General features: G+C 38.9%; 1 protein-coding gene across 2 annotated transcripts; it reads left to right on the top strand.

Annotated features, from left to right (window-relative positions):
* Positions 1 to 6425: 6425 nt before the first annotated feature.
* Positions 6426 to 14306, top strand: LOC113429767 (membrane-spanning 4-domains subfamily A member 8-like). 2 transcript variants are annotated; one of them, XM_087950590.1, is made up of 7 exons: positions 6426 to 6530; positions 7672 to 7919; positions 8878 to 9000; positions 9182 to 9238; positions 10128 to 10250; positions 11630 to 11764; positions 13949 to 14306. In XM_087950590.1, exons 2-7 carry the CDS (start codon positions 7704 to 7706, stop codon positions 14054 to 14056), a joined length of 762 nt encoding a protein of 253 aa, XP_087806716.1. In that variant the 5' UTR covers positions 6426 to 6530; positions 7672 to 7703; the 3' UTR covers positions 14057 to 14306. The 2 variants fall into 2 exon arrangements, with proteins under 2 accessions (XP_087806716.1, XP_087806715.1); XM_087950589.1 differs by having other exon boundaries at positions 10128 to 10265.
* Positions 14307 to 16218: the final 1912 nt, after the last annotated feature.

Here is a 16218-nt window from a genome sequence, read left to right as displayed (position 1 = left end):
GCTTCAGTTAACTCCATCATCGTTATATTGCTTTCTAACATTGTTTCAATCTCTTTAGGTATCTGGGGTAGGTTAGCATTCTGTAAGTACTGTTTAACTCTTTCATCATCAATATTCTCTTGTGTATATAGTTTCCCACATTAGTCTCGTATAATTTCCTTCTTCTCTTTACTTCCATAGCAAACTTGGCCTTGATCATCTATTAATTGCAATATTTTCCTTGATTCTTTCTCCTTTCTCAGTTTATATGCTAACCATCTACCTGGTTTGTTTGCATCTTCAAAATAGTTCTGTTTCATACCTCTGATTTTCTGTGCTAATTCTTCTTTTTCCATTAATCCCATTTTATGTTTAATTATATCCATTTTTAACAATATCCTTTTTCTATGGCATTTTCTGTAACTCTTTTTCAAGTCCTTTATACTCATCCTTTAATGTCTTAGAGGCTAGTCTTCTTGTGATATTTCTTTTCTTTGTATAGTCTATTATCAAGCCTCTGGCATATGCCTTCATTGTATCCCATACATTCTGCATTGATGTGTCTTCTTTTTTATTTTCTTTAAAGAAAAAAGCCAGTTCTTTCTCCATCCTCTGTATGAAGTCATTTTCTTTTAATGTAGTATTGTTTAACGTCCATCTAGATCTTCTTTGTCCTTTCCATTTAATTGTCATTGGATTATGATCTGCCCAAATACTTGTTTCAATATTTATTTCTTGCATATTGGCTAACAATTCTGTTGACATCCATATCATATCTATTCTGAACCATGATAAATGTCTGTTTGAATAGAAAGTGTATTGTTTAGTCTTAGCATTTCTTTCTCTCCATGCATCTTTTAGGTTTATTTCATCTGTCATTTTAAAAAAGGATTTAGGGAGAGTCTTTCTGTTTTGCTTTGTTGTTTTCTGTGTTGTATAGTCCAATTTATTGTCTATAATTCCACTGAAATCTCCCATCATAACGATATTAGTATAGTCCAGTTCAATTATTTTCATATGTAGTTTTCTATAAAATTCTTCTTGTCATTCAGGGCATAGATTGCAATCAGGAATGTTTTCGTGTTATTGTCCATTATTTCCACCATTAATACTCTTCCATCATCATCTGTATCAATCAATTTCGCTGGGATAATATCTTCAATGTATAAAACCACTCCTCTTTTCTTGCATTGTGTCAAAGAAGTAAATATTTTCCCTAACTTTGGCTGTATCAACAGTTGTTCATGTTGCTTTTTAATATGTACTTCTCGTAGGCAGATTATATCAAATTTTAATTTCTCTAATTTATGGAAAGTTTTCCTTCTTTCAGCAACTGAATTAAGTCCATTTATGTTAATTGTAATCAGCTTTTTCTCTTCCATGTTTATACTTTATAATTAGGTTTAGCAGCTCTTGTAGATCTTGGTTCACGTTGTTCCTTAACTTCCACCTTTCCGCCTACTGCACCTTCTTCTTTTTCAGTTACTATTTGGCAGTCCTCTTGGAATTCAATTAGTGACATTTCTTTTTCTGTCTCCTCCTCTCTCCCTCCAAAGTATTCAGTATAAAACAATTCAGCTTTCTCAATTGAGTCTATTCTGTGTCTCTGTTCTTGTCATGTGAACATTAAACCTTCTGGAATCAGCCATCTATAATTCACCTCTTTTTTAAGTAGGATTTTAGTCAGTGTTAGGGATATACACCCTAGCAGCAGAACGTGCAACGGCAGTCAGGCAGGCAGGCAGATATGTGAGATAAACGTTGTAGTTTACACTCAGTAAAACAGATACACAGTGCTAGTTAAATAGTTTATTCCAGTAAGATTGTTAGCATAGTCAAACAGTCCATATATCATACACTTAGTTCAGTCCGTCCGGGATTATCCATTAGCAAAGTCCAGTGTCGAAAAAGAGGTCAGGAAACTTACAAATAATCAGTCCAGTAATATATCTCCTTTTGCAGTAGAGATATGAAGAAAATCAAACCTCTTTTCTTCGTTCAGTAATAGCAGGGAAAACACGCAGTTATCACCATCAATCCATCATTGTCAGCAATCCAGTAAAAGCCAGCAAACAGTGAGCTCTCTTGCTCCCTCTTATGGTGATTTTACAACCGCACCCAAAATACATGGTCTGCATTTAAAGTGACACACACAATCATAGTCTATATATATTATTTTACCCAAACTAAGTTAGGTAACCATGTTATTCCTAACAGTCAGGAATTGGTATTCTCTTCTCATTTCTCTCACTCTTCTAGGCACTTGTTTCAGGACCACAATCTCCTTATCTTTATGTTTCAATGTTTTCTCTCTTGCCACCTGTAATATTTGTGTTTTAATGGCTTTCTTTGTAAATCTGATGTGAACTTCTCTTGGTAAGCTATTTCTCATTGCATATCTTGTGAGGACTCAAAAAACCTCATCTATTCCATCCATCATCTTCTCTTTGGTTATTTACAGAGCTTCAGGCAAGATTTCTATCATTATCTCAGCTACATCTTGTCCCTTTTCTTCCTTTATGTTTTGGAATCTGAGATAAAATTCTGATCTATCCATCTCCCATCTCAGCATCCCACTTTTATCTTGTTCAACCACTGTCAATCTGTCATCAATATTTCCAATCTTCTCATCTCTTTGTTTATTTTCTTCATTTTTTTTGAATTTCTCATCATACTTCATCATCATTTGTTGAATATTCTCCACCTTTTCATCAGTTTTTTCTATTCTCCTTTCAATATTCTTTGTTCTTGCTTGTATGCTTTGAATTCCTTGCATTGTCATCTGCAATGTCACCTTTTCCTGTTCTTTTTCTTGCTGCAACATCATCTGTATTGAGTGTTGTCCTTCAGATGGTGAAGAGGAAGAAGTAGGAATTGAAGAACCAGCCGCTGTTAATTTCCTGCTCATTTCAGACAATTCAAAATCTTCAGGTTCTTCTAAACCTTAATCCACTCGTGAAATAGCCAATTGTAAATCCAAGTAAAAATAGTGGAAAAAAAGAAGCAAGATAGAAAAAAAAAAGATTTCTTCAGGTTCTTGTATACCTTAATCCAATCAATTAGTTAAATAGCAGTAAAAGCTCAAAAAAGGAAGAAAAAAAAACCATAAACAGAGAAAGGAAAAAATTGTTAAATCTTGTAGAAGGCAGAAAAATAAAAAGTAAAAAACTAAAAAGAAAAAGGAATTTCTTCAGGTTCTTCAACACCTTAATCCAATTAGAAAGTCTCAGGTATGAAAAAATATACAAAAAAAAAAGCCACAGGGGGGAAAAAAAACAATATAGAGGGTAGATAAAAAATGCAGGAGAGGGAGAGAGAGAGAAAGAAAAAGCCTACTTCCTTAAAAAGAAAAAGGAAAACATTAATACTAAGGCTTTTCCTTTAAAATAAAATGCAAAAGTAAAAAATTAGGCTCCAAAAGCAAAAAGAAAGACAAAAGCAGGTTCCAAGAGTCCAGAGATCCAAATAACTATTACAAATAATAAGCTGATAAGGAGGTGTTGTGAGGAATAGCCCAATTTTAAAAAGAGAAAAAGAACACACTTCACTTAGTTATCCAAGACTTTCGTTAATTTTTATAGCTCTCTTCTCTAGAATCTTATCATCTTTTTTCTGTATACTTCAACACCAGACTCCAGCTACTGATAGAAACCCAGAAGAGCACCTGCAATAACACTCTCCCACGCTCTTCCCTGTATCTTATCAGATAGGCTCAAAGTCCTTGAAAAGAAGTCTGAATTCTTTCTCAGCTTTGTCTGGTCGAGAGAAAAAAAAAGAGAAACAATATTTCTGAGCCTCTAGTTGGCAGTGTTACAAAGTTTCCTCTGTTTTCACTTTCCCCCTCCTTTTCCAAACAAATTATTATAAAAAAGTTAATTAAAAAGTAAAAAGGGTTTCAAAAAAAAAGGCTGAAAAGGGATCTCTAGCCTAAAATATTGTAAAGACAAAAAGGAGAAGAAACAAAAATGAAAATAAGATAGAACAAAAGACCAGTCCAGTTCAAAGTAAAAAATCGTATAGAAAGAGTCCAACAAAAAAAAAAGAAAAAAAATTTGACTTCCCGTTTGAAATCGCCGCTTAATTATTTCTGTCTGAGATTTTACAGATTCTTTCTTTTGCTTAGGGTGTCTTTAAATCTTAAAGTAAAGAAAAACTTCTCACCAAACCATCATACTTTCTCTTTCTATCCTCTTCCGTTTCAGAGCTGTCCCAACTTCAGCAGCTTTAATGGCTGCCTCTTTGCTGCTGGCAAAAAGAGCTTCTCTTGGATCTACCAGGGACTTTGTGGTATCCCTGGGATCGACAGGGTGTGCTCTTTACATTCACCATCTCTTTGGGACGGTTTCAATCCATTTGGACCATCCAGGAGCAAAGATATCAGTGCCGATCTCAGACCTCCAAAATCGCATGCCATATCGTCGAGACGCCAGCTCCACCCTTCTACATTTCTTTATTTATTAACCTTCAAAACAAAGTGACCTTTTTTGTAAGAGATAATTTTGTAAGAGATAATTTTGTAATTATGTTTATATTTGGTGCACAGAAAATAGGAAGTTTTTGTCTTCTCATTTCATCTTTTCTTTCTGCACTTTTGCCTTTATCTTTCTCTTTGCTTTATTTATCTCCCTCTTGTATTTTCAGATTTTTCTTTCTCTTTGCAGCTTATAAGATAGCTGTTTCCTTGGTTTATTCATGTAAGGTTCTGCGATGCACTTAAGTCAACAATGAGCTAAAAGAAGAACTTAAGTGGAGGCTTGAGAAAGAATCAACATTTAGTTTGATTAAAGCAAAGAGCTGGATAAACTATTCCAAACATATACAAAAGAGACACATAAGGAAGGCCACACCTTAGAAAAGTGTGGCGACCTTTGTATACCTTTAGAGACATCAGCTTGGTCCCCAATTCTAGCCTCCTGATTTAGGTTTTCACATTTCTCATAGTCCTACAAAAGATAGATGCCTCCCCATCAATCTTATCTCATACTTGGGCATAGCTTTGTTCTCTTCTCGTTTTCTACTAAAACCCTGGTGCTGCAGAGAATGGAACTGGGTGCCTAGCAACACAGATGAAAGGTGTAAGTTAGAGCTGAGGTGTGAACTTTACCAATATACCCCCATATGTGTCCGCTGTGTGAACCCTGACGATGTATGCAGTTCCAATCTAAGATAGGTGCCAGGCTCAGGATGGTACTGGAAAAACAAGATTAGGATTGATGGGGGTTCAGACTGATGGCAGGAACTTATGTTTGACAGATACAAAATACTTTACAGAGGCCCAATGCATCATATATGTGTTACAGGAAACAAATGTATAGTTGAGGCAAATGTTTACAGAACAGAATAACAAGCTTCTACTAATTCTATTATTCCAGTATATTATATTCTACTATATCTGCTTACTCTACTATTATGTCCCTATTGTTTCCCTTCCTTCACAAATTGAAAATGCCTGTGTTTTGCACATTTAATTTCCAGTTTTCCTATGGTTAACAGGGATAACTGTTACTATAAAATCTTAATTCGACAGATTTTATGTTCCCTGGTGAAATTATTTTGGCATCTAGACGAGATAACGGCAAACTGCTTTTTAAAAAGATGAAATCTGGGAATAGCGTAGCTCATGGAGGGGGGGGGGCAGAAGCCGTCTCCCCTTCCAAAGCGCGATTAAAGCATTGAAGCGACCTGCTCTCCACACCCCCAGAGACATTCGTAGAACAGCCAATACAAACAGCAGTAGGAGAATCAGGACGCCAGAGGGCGCTCCCGTGAAAGAAGGTGGGGGTCTCTCCAATAGAGAAGAAATGTATAGTAGGGAGGAGTCACCCAAAAAGCAAATGTTCGGTTTAAATAAGTGCAAAAGGAAACACAATCGATTTACCCATCGTAACTTTGCCAATGCACGGAGAGGCGAAGCGAAACAGTCCAGATGTTTCAGCGGCCTCTGAGGTTTCCAGGGAGAGCTTCGCAAGGAGCGCAGTCGGAGGCAGATCGAGTCCCTCCAGCCTCCCCTTCACGCCGCTGCGGCTTTGCCTGTTCAAGCGCGAAAAAGAACAACCCGAAAACTACAGAGAGCTCCGGTGGAGGGAAAGGAGGGAAAAAAACATCGTCCGCTGGACGCGGGCTACTTAAAGAGCTGGGCGGGGGGGAGATTGTGATCGCAGTGATCATAATCTGATCCCCTTCTTTTTCTTTCTGCCGATTCCTGCAAAGGTTGTGGAAGCCTCGGAGGGGTTGAAAGCGAGAGAGAAACGAAGGAGACGTCGAGTATCCATTTGATTTCAGTGATTCGTTTTAGCCTGGGAATCACAGGACTTTATAAACTTGGAACAGTTTTCCTCTTATCTCTGAACAAGCAGAAGGTTCCGGGCCCCAAAGTGTTATTTGTTGCAACAGTTAAAGGGACAAGAAAGATGTTTCTTTCTAGAGTCCTTGATTAAAGTGAGTGAATCCCTCCTTTTAGTTGTAACAGAACCCCACCCTCCACTTGTTCCTGTTATGTTGCTTCCGTTTTCCTTGAGGCTTCCCTTTACTTCGTGTCTTCAGCGCTTGACGTGAGTAGTTTCTGGTTAATTTTTAAAAATTAATATGTGGACCATCCCGTGCCTCCCGGTTCTCCCCTGCAGCCATCCACCCGCGGTCCTCTCAGCCACCGCAGGTCTTCCAGGTGGGAAGGTTTCGGGGAAAATTAGCGGACAGGAAAGAGTTTGCCGTCAATCTTGTCTTGATGAAAGCATCCAAAACGCGCAAAGGCTCCGTGTAAACTTACTAAGATTCAACATTGGAAGTTCACCGTTCAAAGGAAGGTGGATGGGTCGGTTTTGGCTTAACTTTGACTTCCAATTAATACAACTCAAAAAGGAAGTAGCTTTCTCTTAAGGCCCATACAAATCGTAACTGGTGGGATTAATTCGAGCTATTGGCCAAGTCAGAGTTTTAAACATCCAGAGAGCTATTAGATGTGATGGCAGTTGGGATTTTACTGAATCTCTTCACTACTTTCTGGGATTGTCTGGAGTTTTGTTAGAAAACTCAGTCTGATAGCCCAATTGTGTCCTGATAAGAAACCTCACACATCAGTGAAGCAAAGGTGGGATACAGATTCTGCTCCTGTCCTTCCCAGTAACCTATGTCCAAATCAGAATGAACTTGATGGAAGGTGGCAATCAACATGATCACCCATGCCTGGTGCCTTTAGATCCATCTGCCAGTAACAGGACAGGAGGGCAAGTACAATAAAACCTTGCCCAAATGGGAAATGCCATTTAACTGGGTGGATCTAAGATGGAGCTAAGATTAGAAAGAGACCTTTTGCATTGAAAAATGTTATGTTCTCTGTGTTCTGATTAACTTTTTCTCCCTAATATCTATGAAGATTCTCAATCCTCCAGGTCATGGTTGTCCCAAAGATGTTTTTCAAAGGAAACTGGATTTTGGGTTGTTTTTTTCCCTTGAAAACATTTTGCTTCTCAAGTAAGAAGTTTCTTTGGTTCTGGCTAAATGGTGGGCAAAAGGAGGATTTCTATCCCTGAGAAAGTTGTATGTTTTTATTACCTGTTCCCTGAACCCTTCTGGCAATCTTCTTCAGTTTTACTGCAGGCAAATGTTATCTCATCAAGTGACATTATGGACAAGGACCAGAATTTGCCTAATTGATGTTAAGACCTTACCTTTTCCTCACTTGTTTGTTTGCAGGTAAGGTACCTGTGGCAAACCTTCAAGCAAGAATGGCCAGTGGAACCACAGTTCTCATCCCCTCTAACGGAGCGAACATAATCCAAACGGCCCCTGGATTGCCCACTGTTGCTCTTCAGGCATCTGGAGCAATTCCATATCCTCAGTATGGAGCTCAGCAACTTGGGATTTCCACCAGTGCTCCTCAGCAAGTCCCACAAGGGAATCTTTTGGAGAGATTCCTGAAGGCTGAGCCCAAAGTGCTTGGGGTATGCATGCTTTGCTATGTTCCTGTTTGAAGTCCATTAAGGTTTTAGAGCTTTGTAGAGACCTGAGAGCCCCAGAAGTTAGCTTGGCTGCTGTCTCTGCTCTTCCTGGTAGTTTCATTTGTGATTATGCAAAACATTCTGACTCTGATATGCATTTTTTTTTTTTTTTGCTTTGCTCCTTAAATGAGAAAGTGGAGCTCAGCCATGGTTCCAGCCAGGTCTCTTTTTCTCCCTTCCCTCTGAGAAGTGCAACTGTTGGGCATTTCTCCAGAAGTACCTGGTCATGGATTGGCCTAAGCTGGTTGAAGTCACTTTGTGCTTATGACCATGATAACTTCCTCCTGCAGAGGAGTCTGTAGTGAAACTGTCCCTTCTCCCCATTTGGATTTTTCACCATAGGAAACCAGAATAGAATAGAATATAATTATTATTGGACACACAAGGAATTTGTCTTGGTGCAAATGTTCTCGGTGTACATAAAAGAAAAGATACATTCATTCGTCAAGAGTAAGAATCATAAAGTACAAACACTTAATGATAGTCATAGTGTGCAATAAGCAATCAAATCATACTAGGAAAAAGTCAATATAAATCATAAGGATACAAGCAACAAAGTTACAGTCATACAGTCACAAGTGGAAGGGGATGGTTGATAAAGAGTGATGAGAAGATTAACAGTAATAGTAATGCTGACTTTGTAAATAGTTGGACAGTGTTGAGGGAATTATTTGTTTAGCAGAGTGATGGCTTTTAGGAAAAAGCTGTTTTCGTGTCTAGTTGTTCCAGGCCTTGGGTCAACACCTGTACTGCAAGCTTAGATGCCCAAATCCCTTTGAAGGACTTTTCAAAGATGGATAGAAAGTGATGCTTTTCCCAGGGTTCTAAAAAATAAGAATGTTTCTCTTTCTCAGATTCAGCCAATGAAGTTTTTCTTACTTTGTGTGTTTTCCTTCCTTAGGCCATCCAGATCATGATTGGGATGATCCACATTGGCTTTGGGGCTGTCTCACTTTGTCTCTTTCCTTTTTACTATCTTACCTTGTCTGGAATTGGAGGTTACCCCTTTTGGGGAGGGATATTTGTAAGTATATGCAAATTCCTCTTCAGCCATGCACCATGGCATTAATGGTTAAGGCATACATATAGAAGTCCTATTTGCATGGGAGTCTTCCTGGCTTCTCATGGGTGCCAGATTTTTCTGATGCTTTTTCCCATTGATATTTCCAGTGGACTAAACTATTTTTCTGTTTCTTTTTCCATAGTTCATTTCTTCTGGGTCAGTATGTATAGCAGCTGCGAACCGTCCAAAACATGCTTTGGTGAGAAAGCTGTATGGCATTTGAATTTATTTTATGCTGTTTCTTCATAATCACTCAGCATTCTTTATATTCTCTGTTGTCTTCAGATACTATTCAGTCTTAAAATAACATCTCAGAAAAAAAAAGCAAACTCAAAAGTCCCTCCAACTTCCTTCTTTGATCAGCATTTGCTTCCAAGCTTTGTTTCTATTGAAAGTTCTACCCCAACAGTAGAGAAAGTTGAACCATACAGGATTAGAGCCACTCCTGGTTCCCCTTTTGCTATGGGCTACTTCCCAAATTACCTTCCTGATGTGCAACCTGCAACACTCCATGTCCTGTCAGTACCACAACGAAAATGAGAGAAGCCTGAGAGAGTCAGTGACCATCATGTGGGTGCTTGTTCTGCTAGAGCTAACTTGGTTGCTACGAGTAATGTTGCTAGTCCTGAGCAAAGAGGTGTCTTCTTGCATTCTGTAGTTTTGAACCAAAACTCCAAGAAGTCAACTCCTTCTAAACAGTGCAGGATTTCTTTAACCAAAGTGTTAAGGATGAACCATCCTCACCATTTTCCTGTCACTGTTAATCACCTGGCCTTTGATTGGAGGTTGACATCTACAAACAGAAAGAAGAGATTTGACAGTTTTAGAAAAGCCCTCAAATGAATTGTGGCATTTGCCTTTCCACTATGGAAAACCTTGTTATTGCTGCTGTTTGATTCTGTGATCTTAGTGGATGTGGTCTGGTTTCAATACTGATTGGTTATGTGTCATTAAGCACACACATAGATTGAATTCTGTCACTGTTTTTACCATAGTTGGGGCTAATAATTTTTATCTTTGCATAAACCTATTCTGTAACATAATGACACTGTAACTGTATTTTCTCTCTTTCTGGTGTATTGTTTCAGGTGAAATCTAGCGTAGGACTGAACATCACAAGTGCTGTAATGGCATTAACTGGTATCATCCTGTACCTATGTGAACTGATCTTCAGTAGTGGTTTTAGGAGATATCAATATGAAAGTTCACTTGTAAGTAAAACAATTGTAAGTAAAACAATCCGGTCTTAAATTTTGGCTTCATGTGCAGAATTCTGAAGGAGATTATATATACAGGAAGGATATCCCAAACCCTTTGAGTTTTGTTTGAAATCTTTTCTTTAATAGGTCTAAGTCACAAAAACATGAGTGTTATTTCATTTGAATCCTGTTTTATATATTTGTTAAATAAGGGGAATCAATCTTCTGGTTATTGAGGTGCAAAGGGAGTAGGACTTTGTAGAGTTCTTTTCTTCTCCAGTTTGTTTATTTGGTGTGGGGGGGATAGATTTAAAAAAAAAAAGTCTAAATGTGTTTTAGACGTATTGTTTGACTATGTCTCTGTAGAGTATAAAAAATTGTTTTACAGTAGGGCTTAGGTAGTGAAAAACAAAGGAGTGCTTGGCTAGATGGTGGCTTCAATCACTCTCTAAAAAGATGCAAATGACCAGCTGTCTGCAAGGAGTATAAATCCTCCCCACCATCCAGTCAGAGCTGAAGAAGCTTCTTGGAAGAGAAGCAAAATGTCTCCACAGGAAAACTAGAAGGTCCAGGTGCCTCTTGAAAAAGCACCTTTGGGACAACCGTGACCTGGATGACTGAGAAATCTCCCTAGACTCTCTCCTCCTTTACTTCTCTATAGGCAACAGGAAAACAGACACTTCAAACTTCCTATTGGGAAATGGAGGACAACCACATTGCATCTACTTATTTCAACAGTGAGAGGGGCAGAATACTTCCCTTAGTTTAGAACATTGCAAAACAGGTGCTAATGTTCCCTGATGCAGTTTTCTCATGTCCCACAGGTTGTACAAGTAGTCTTTAATTTACAATTATTCAATTTACAGTTGTACATTTACTGACCAATGTTTCAATGGCACTCAGAAAAAAAAAATCCAACCTATGGCCGCTCTTTGCATTTATGACCTTTGCAGCATACCCACAGTCACATGATCAAAATTTGGGGACTTGGCTACTAGCAATTTATTTAGGACAGTTGCAGCATCTCCTTTGCAACTTTCCCAGCCAGCCTCTGATCAGCAAAGCCTGCAGAGGTGGGGAAGCTGGATTCACTTAACAACCATATGTTTCTCTTAATTGCAGCTATTTGCTTAGCAACACTGGCAGAAAAGGTAAAATTACGCATGACTCACTTAACAACCGCAGTGGAAATTCTGGCCCCAATTGTGGTTGTAAGTCGAGGGTTACCTGTACAGTGTCTCTGTTTTTCCCAATACAATTGTTCCTCCCAGTGTTTCCCAAGGGAGCAGATGGGAATCCCTTTTCATGGTGAAGGACATAAAGTAAAATAAAATACATACCGCTACGTTAACTTCTCGGAAAATTAAAACTATCTTTCCACATGTCTACAGGATGCTGCAGGGAGGCTACAGAGTGTCGGTTATGGCCTATCCAGTGTGCTGCTCCTGTTCAGCCTGCTGGAATTTTGCGTCGCTGTTTCACTGGCTCACTTCGGGTGCCAGGCAACTTGCTGTCTTGATGCCCAGGTAACTATTTAATACTTCGATAATAGTTTCAGCAGTTCTCAGTGTTAAAGAATGTGAAGAAGATTGACTATTTTTCTTCTTTATATCTGCACTCCACCTAACCTGACCATTTGCTTGTTTCTTTGCTATTACCCTGAAGGTGAGATTGGCGACTCAGGTTATCCAATAAGCTTTATAACTAGGATTGTCTTGAATTTTGATCCAACACCCTGTGATTTATTTGCTTCTGCATGTGAATAATTAGATGACGTGAATTTTTCCCAGCTTCTGTTTTCTTAGAGAGTGAGTGTCATGAATACAATACAGTTTGTGTGGTCTCTATAATTCAGTGATGCAGAAGTTGATGTCTCCATTTAAGAGGGCTCAGTTCTAAATGAATATATTTACTTTAGTGGTGTGACTACATTAATTTAAAATATCTGTCACTTGATCACATTTTCTCTCAGTGCCATCATTTTTTTTAAAAAAGGGCTTTTTCATTTTTTTAAAAATAACATTTTAAATTCTCAGACAAACAGCTGAATACATGACTACCATATGATAACTAAGATCTCCAAATATAGATGTGGTAATAAAAGGGTTCTGCCAGCACTACAAAGACCTTTGAAAAAAATATGTTGGAAACAATTGAATTCCCAACCACGTACCTACATTCTGCCTTGGCAAGTTTTGTGTTGGGTCAGAAAGCCATGTGCGTCCTTGTTCTGCTGAAGCGACAATTGGCTTCCTTTTGTACCAATAACAAACATGCTCTCAACCTTTCAGAAATGCTTTAGATTAATTTGAGATGCAGAAAATGTGACAGAACAAAGACTGAAGGGGGTAAATAAGATTGGAGCTGACAAAACAGAAGAACTCTATTATAAGCAGCTAAATTCAGCACACAGAGATACCTGTCTTGGGGCCTTGGTGCTCTCTAGCTTGGTTGTTTTCTTGCAGATGTTTCACTACTCAAACTAGGTAACATCCTCAGTGCAGGTTTATTATCTGGGTAATAGAACATCTGCACAACCAAGCTCAGAGAGAACGAAGGTCCCCTTATTTCAACCCGCAGCTACATATATTCTCCTTTATCAGCGCCTATATCCGTGAAATGCACCTTCTTTGGGCCTTTAAATTGTTAAAATTAGTTCTTAATCTGATGGCTTTTGTGAATAAATCATGAGAATATTATTTGTTTGTTTGTTTGTTTATATGGTCCTCAATTAAGCTGGACCCTAGAAGGTTTACAACAATACGAATACAGTAACATAAAATATAAGCAATATAAAACTCCAATAAAAAAGTAAAGCAAAAAATATAATCAGTCTCCAGAATTCCTCATGAGAAGCCAGTTCAATTCTCTTATCACTTGCCAGAGGACCATCCCAGTTGGTACCATCTTTATCTCAGAAGGTCATCTATTCCATACAGAGAACACTCACTGTGTGATGAGGGACTTCCTATCACACTTCTCGGTAGGAAGTTGGGAGATCCTGAGCAAACATTGTCCGAATGTGTGGATAAGGCTGGCAGATTTGATTAGGAAAAATTACTTACCATATTTTTTGGAGTATAAGACACACTTCCCCTCCCCCCCAAAAAAGTGGATGGAAATATCTGTTCGTCTTATACAGCAAATATTGCGGTGGTGGGGAGGGGATTGGTGCAGTGCCGATCAGCTGTTCTAGAACGGGCTGTGGTGGTGGCGCCAAATGGGCGGCAGCAATGAATGAGCGATGGCAAATGGGCCGCAGGAAACGGGCCGCAGTGGTGGTGAACAGGCGGCCGCAAATAGGCGGTAGCAAATGGGTTGCGGCGAACTGGCAGTGGTGAATGGGCAGTGGTGGCAGTGGCAGCAGCGGCAAACAGACCAGGGAGAATAGACCAGATGAGTACTGAATGGATGCTGGGAGGCAGAGGCAATTTTTTTTTCTTCATTTCCACCCCAAAAGCTAGGTGCGTCTTATACACTGGAGCATCTTATACTTCAAAAAATACAGTAAATGCCCATCATTTGCCTATTAATTTATAATCTTAAAGAATTCTCCGATCAGGACTTTGAGCTATCCAGGATTTCAGCCTGTTGGTGAGACTGCTAGCATCGCAGTTAAAAACACACAAGTGGAGAATCTATTCCTCCTACCTAGAGTAACAGATGCATCCCTGAGTATTTTTTGTATTGACTATTCTTTTCTGTTACAGCCAACCGTGGTTTTTGTGCCTTACCAAGTCTTCGGAGGCGGAGAAGTTGCAGCTGAACCAAATCCTCCTCCACCGACTTACAATAACGTGGTTAGCAAATCTCAGTAAAACAAGGAAACATGAGAATTGTTGGCAACAGAGGTTTCAGGAGAAGCAATCCCATGACCATGGGGAGGCTGCTACCTGTGAGGACTGGTCATGTGTCACTTTTTTTGTAATTTTGTCACTAAACTGTAACTACCTATAATAGTGTTTGCATAATCACTGTGATCCCAAAACAGAAGAAGTCTGCATATAACTAGAGTCTTCCATATTGTTAGGGCACTTAAGCTGATTAAAAAGACAGATTCCATCAAAACTGCTATTTTTTGTTTTTGTTTTTACTATCATCTTCAACAAAGGAAGCTGTAAACACATTCATTAGCTGTATCCTTGAAGATTTTACAGTTGTGTAAACATACAATTTCAAAATCAAAGCCATTCTTACTTTTAGGGAAGGTATATTTAAGGTGTGGGCAACTATGATCCCTTTGCAACTTCTGGACTTCCAATTCCTGAGCCTGAATGGCTGATTCAGGTATTCTTGGAGTTGAAGTCTACAGTTCCTAAAGGTGCCAGAGTTGCCCATCCCTGGTACTGTATATGCCTCAAGAGACTCAATTGGGGTGTAGAGAAGATTAGTTGCTTCCTTGTCCATAATTACATGGGGAAAAGTTTGACTCCTGCAATGATTTTACAGGTGTACTAATTGTAAATTTGCCCAGTTTTTGAGTTTTAAGTTGATAGGCAGTATCCTGAATATAATCTAGCCCAGTTGAACTGATATCACTCTTACTTCCGTTCTTTGATGAACCTGCATACAGATGGGAAGTTGAACAATTAGTGCTGTGGTGTGGCCAGAACAATCTTGAATGAAATACACTCAAAATTGTAGAAATCATAGTAGATTTTAGGAGACGTCCTCTTATTCTACCATCTCTTACAATACTAGACAAGATACCATGTTCCCCAGAAAGACCCAGTCTTATTTTCTTTTGACCTCCAAAATAAGCACTAGGCCTTATTTTCAGGGGCCATCTTAATTTTTCTCCCCATGTACTGGTATGAGGCAGGGCCGATCTGCCTCACATGCCCTGACCCAGCTTATCGAAGGGTTGCAGCAAGCCATCCCACTGATGCATACATCTGCCTCGCGGTGGCCTCTCCAGCCACAGCTCCAACAAGTTTGGCCGCTTCTGCGGCTGATTGCACCACAAAAATAGGAGGCCAAGCAAGCCCCCCCCCCATGTACCCCACTCCTTTCACAGACTTACCGAAGAGTCACAGCAGGCCATCCAATCCACGCATACAGCTGCCTTGCAGTGGCTGCTCTGGCAGCCACCTCCAGCAAGTGTGACCACTTTGGCAGCTGATTGCAGCCTCATGCCTCACATACACTTTCTGAAGAGTACTGTAGCAGTAGCCACACACAATTTGTTACCATTATTTCCTCTGATATATTGTTTCTTATATATTGTATGTTGTATTAAATTAATTACATTGTTTTCTTTAGTATCTTAGTATGATTTATGTTGATTGCTTATTTAGTATCCTGATTATGACTGAGTGTTGTATCTTATGATTTATGATGAATGTATTTCATGATTATTATCATGGTTTCTCACTTGCTTGTATGAATACTGAGAGCTTATGCTCCAGAGACAAATCCTTGTGTGTCCAACCACAATTGGCCAATAAATAATTTTGTTCTGTTCTATTTTGTGTTCTGTTCATGTCCCTATTCCTGTCCCTACTCCTATTGGAGTCCCACCCCCTTTTCAACAGATCAACCCCTGGAGCCAGACTTATTATTCTCTTTCAGCTCAGCTTTCCCAGATTTAAATTAAGAAAGGCAGACAGATTCAAGATTATTTCTGGGGTGCCTTTATGTTGTCTAAAAGTGGATTTCAATTTCCGAGAGTATGATTTACATTGATTCCTCAATGTGCTTGAATAGGGAGAGAGATAACACCTTAAAATAGAAAAACAGGTAATAGAAAAAAGTGACTTTTTATGTAATCATAGTGTAAGATAATTTTGTAATTATGTTTATATTTGCTGCATGTTTATAATTTTATTTCATCCAAAATATTTTGGGTTTCCTCTTGCCTTTTCTTAAATTCAGAATGATAGTGTGTCAGCTAACTGGAGCTGCTACACTCACAGCTGCTTATTGATTGAAACAACTGACTAATTTCCCCTTGAAATGAACTGCTAGGAATTGAATTAAA

Source organism: Notechis scutatus, chromosome 1 (genome assembly GCF_049901735.1).
Source record: "Notechis scutatus isolate UNSWTSFEM ecotype Mainland chromosome 1, rNotScu1.2, whole genome shotgun sequence".
In the NCBI taxonomy this organism is placed as follows: domain Eukaryota; kingdom Metazoa; phylum Chordata; class Lepidosauria; order Squamata; family Elapidae; genus Notechis; species Notechis scutatus.
This window is presented reverse-complemented; position numbering and strand designations above follow the sequence as displayed.

What these genes read in the sequence shown, in the direction of transcription:
- LOC113429767 (XM_087950589.1), top strand. Translation starts at nt 7,704, where the DNA reads ATGGCCAGTGGAACCACAGTTCTCATCCCCTCTAACGGAGCGAACATA. An exon ending in CACTTGTAAGTAAAACAATT is followed by an intron (nt 10,266 to 11,629) that starts GTAAGTAAAACA and finishes ACATGTCTACAG; the next exon opens with GATGCTGCAGGGAGGCTACA. An exon ending in CTTGCTGTCTTGATGCCCAG is followed by an intron (nt 11,765 to 13,948) that starts GTAACTATTTAA and finishes TTTCTGTTACAG; the next exon opens with CCAACCGTGGTTTTTGTGCC.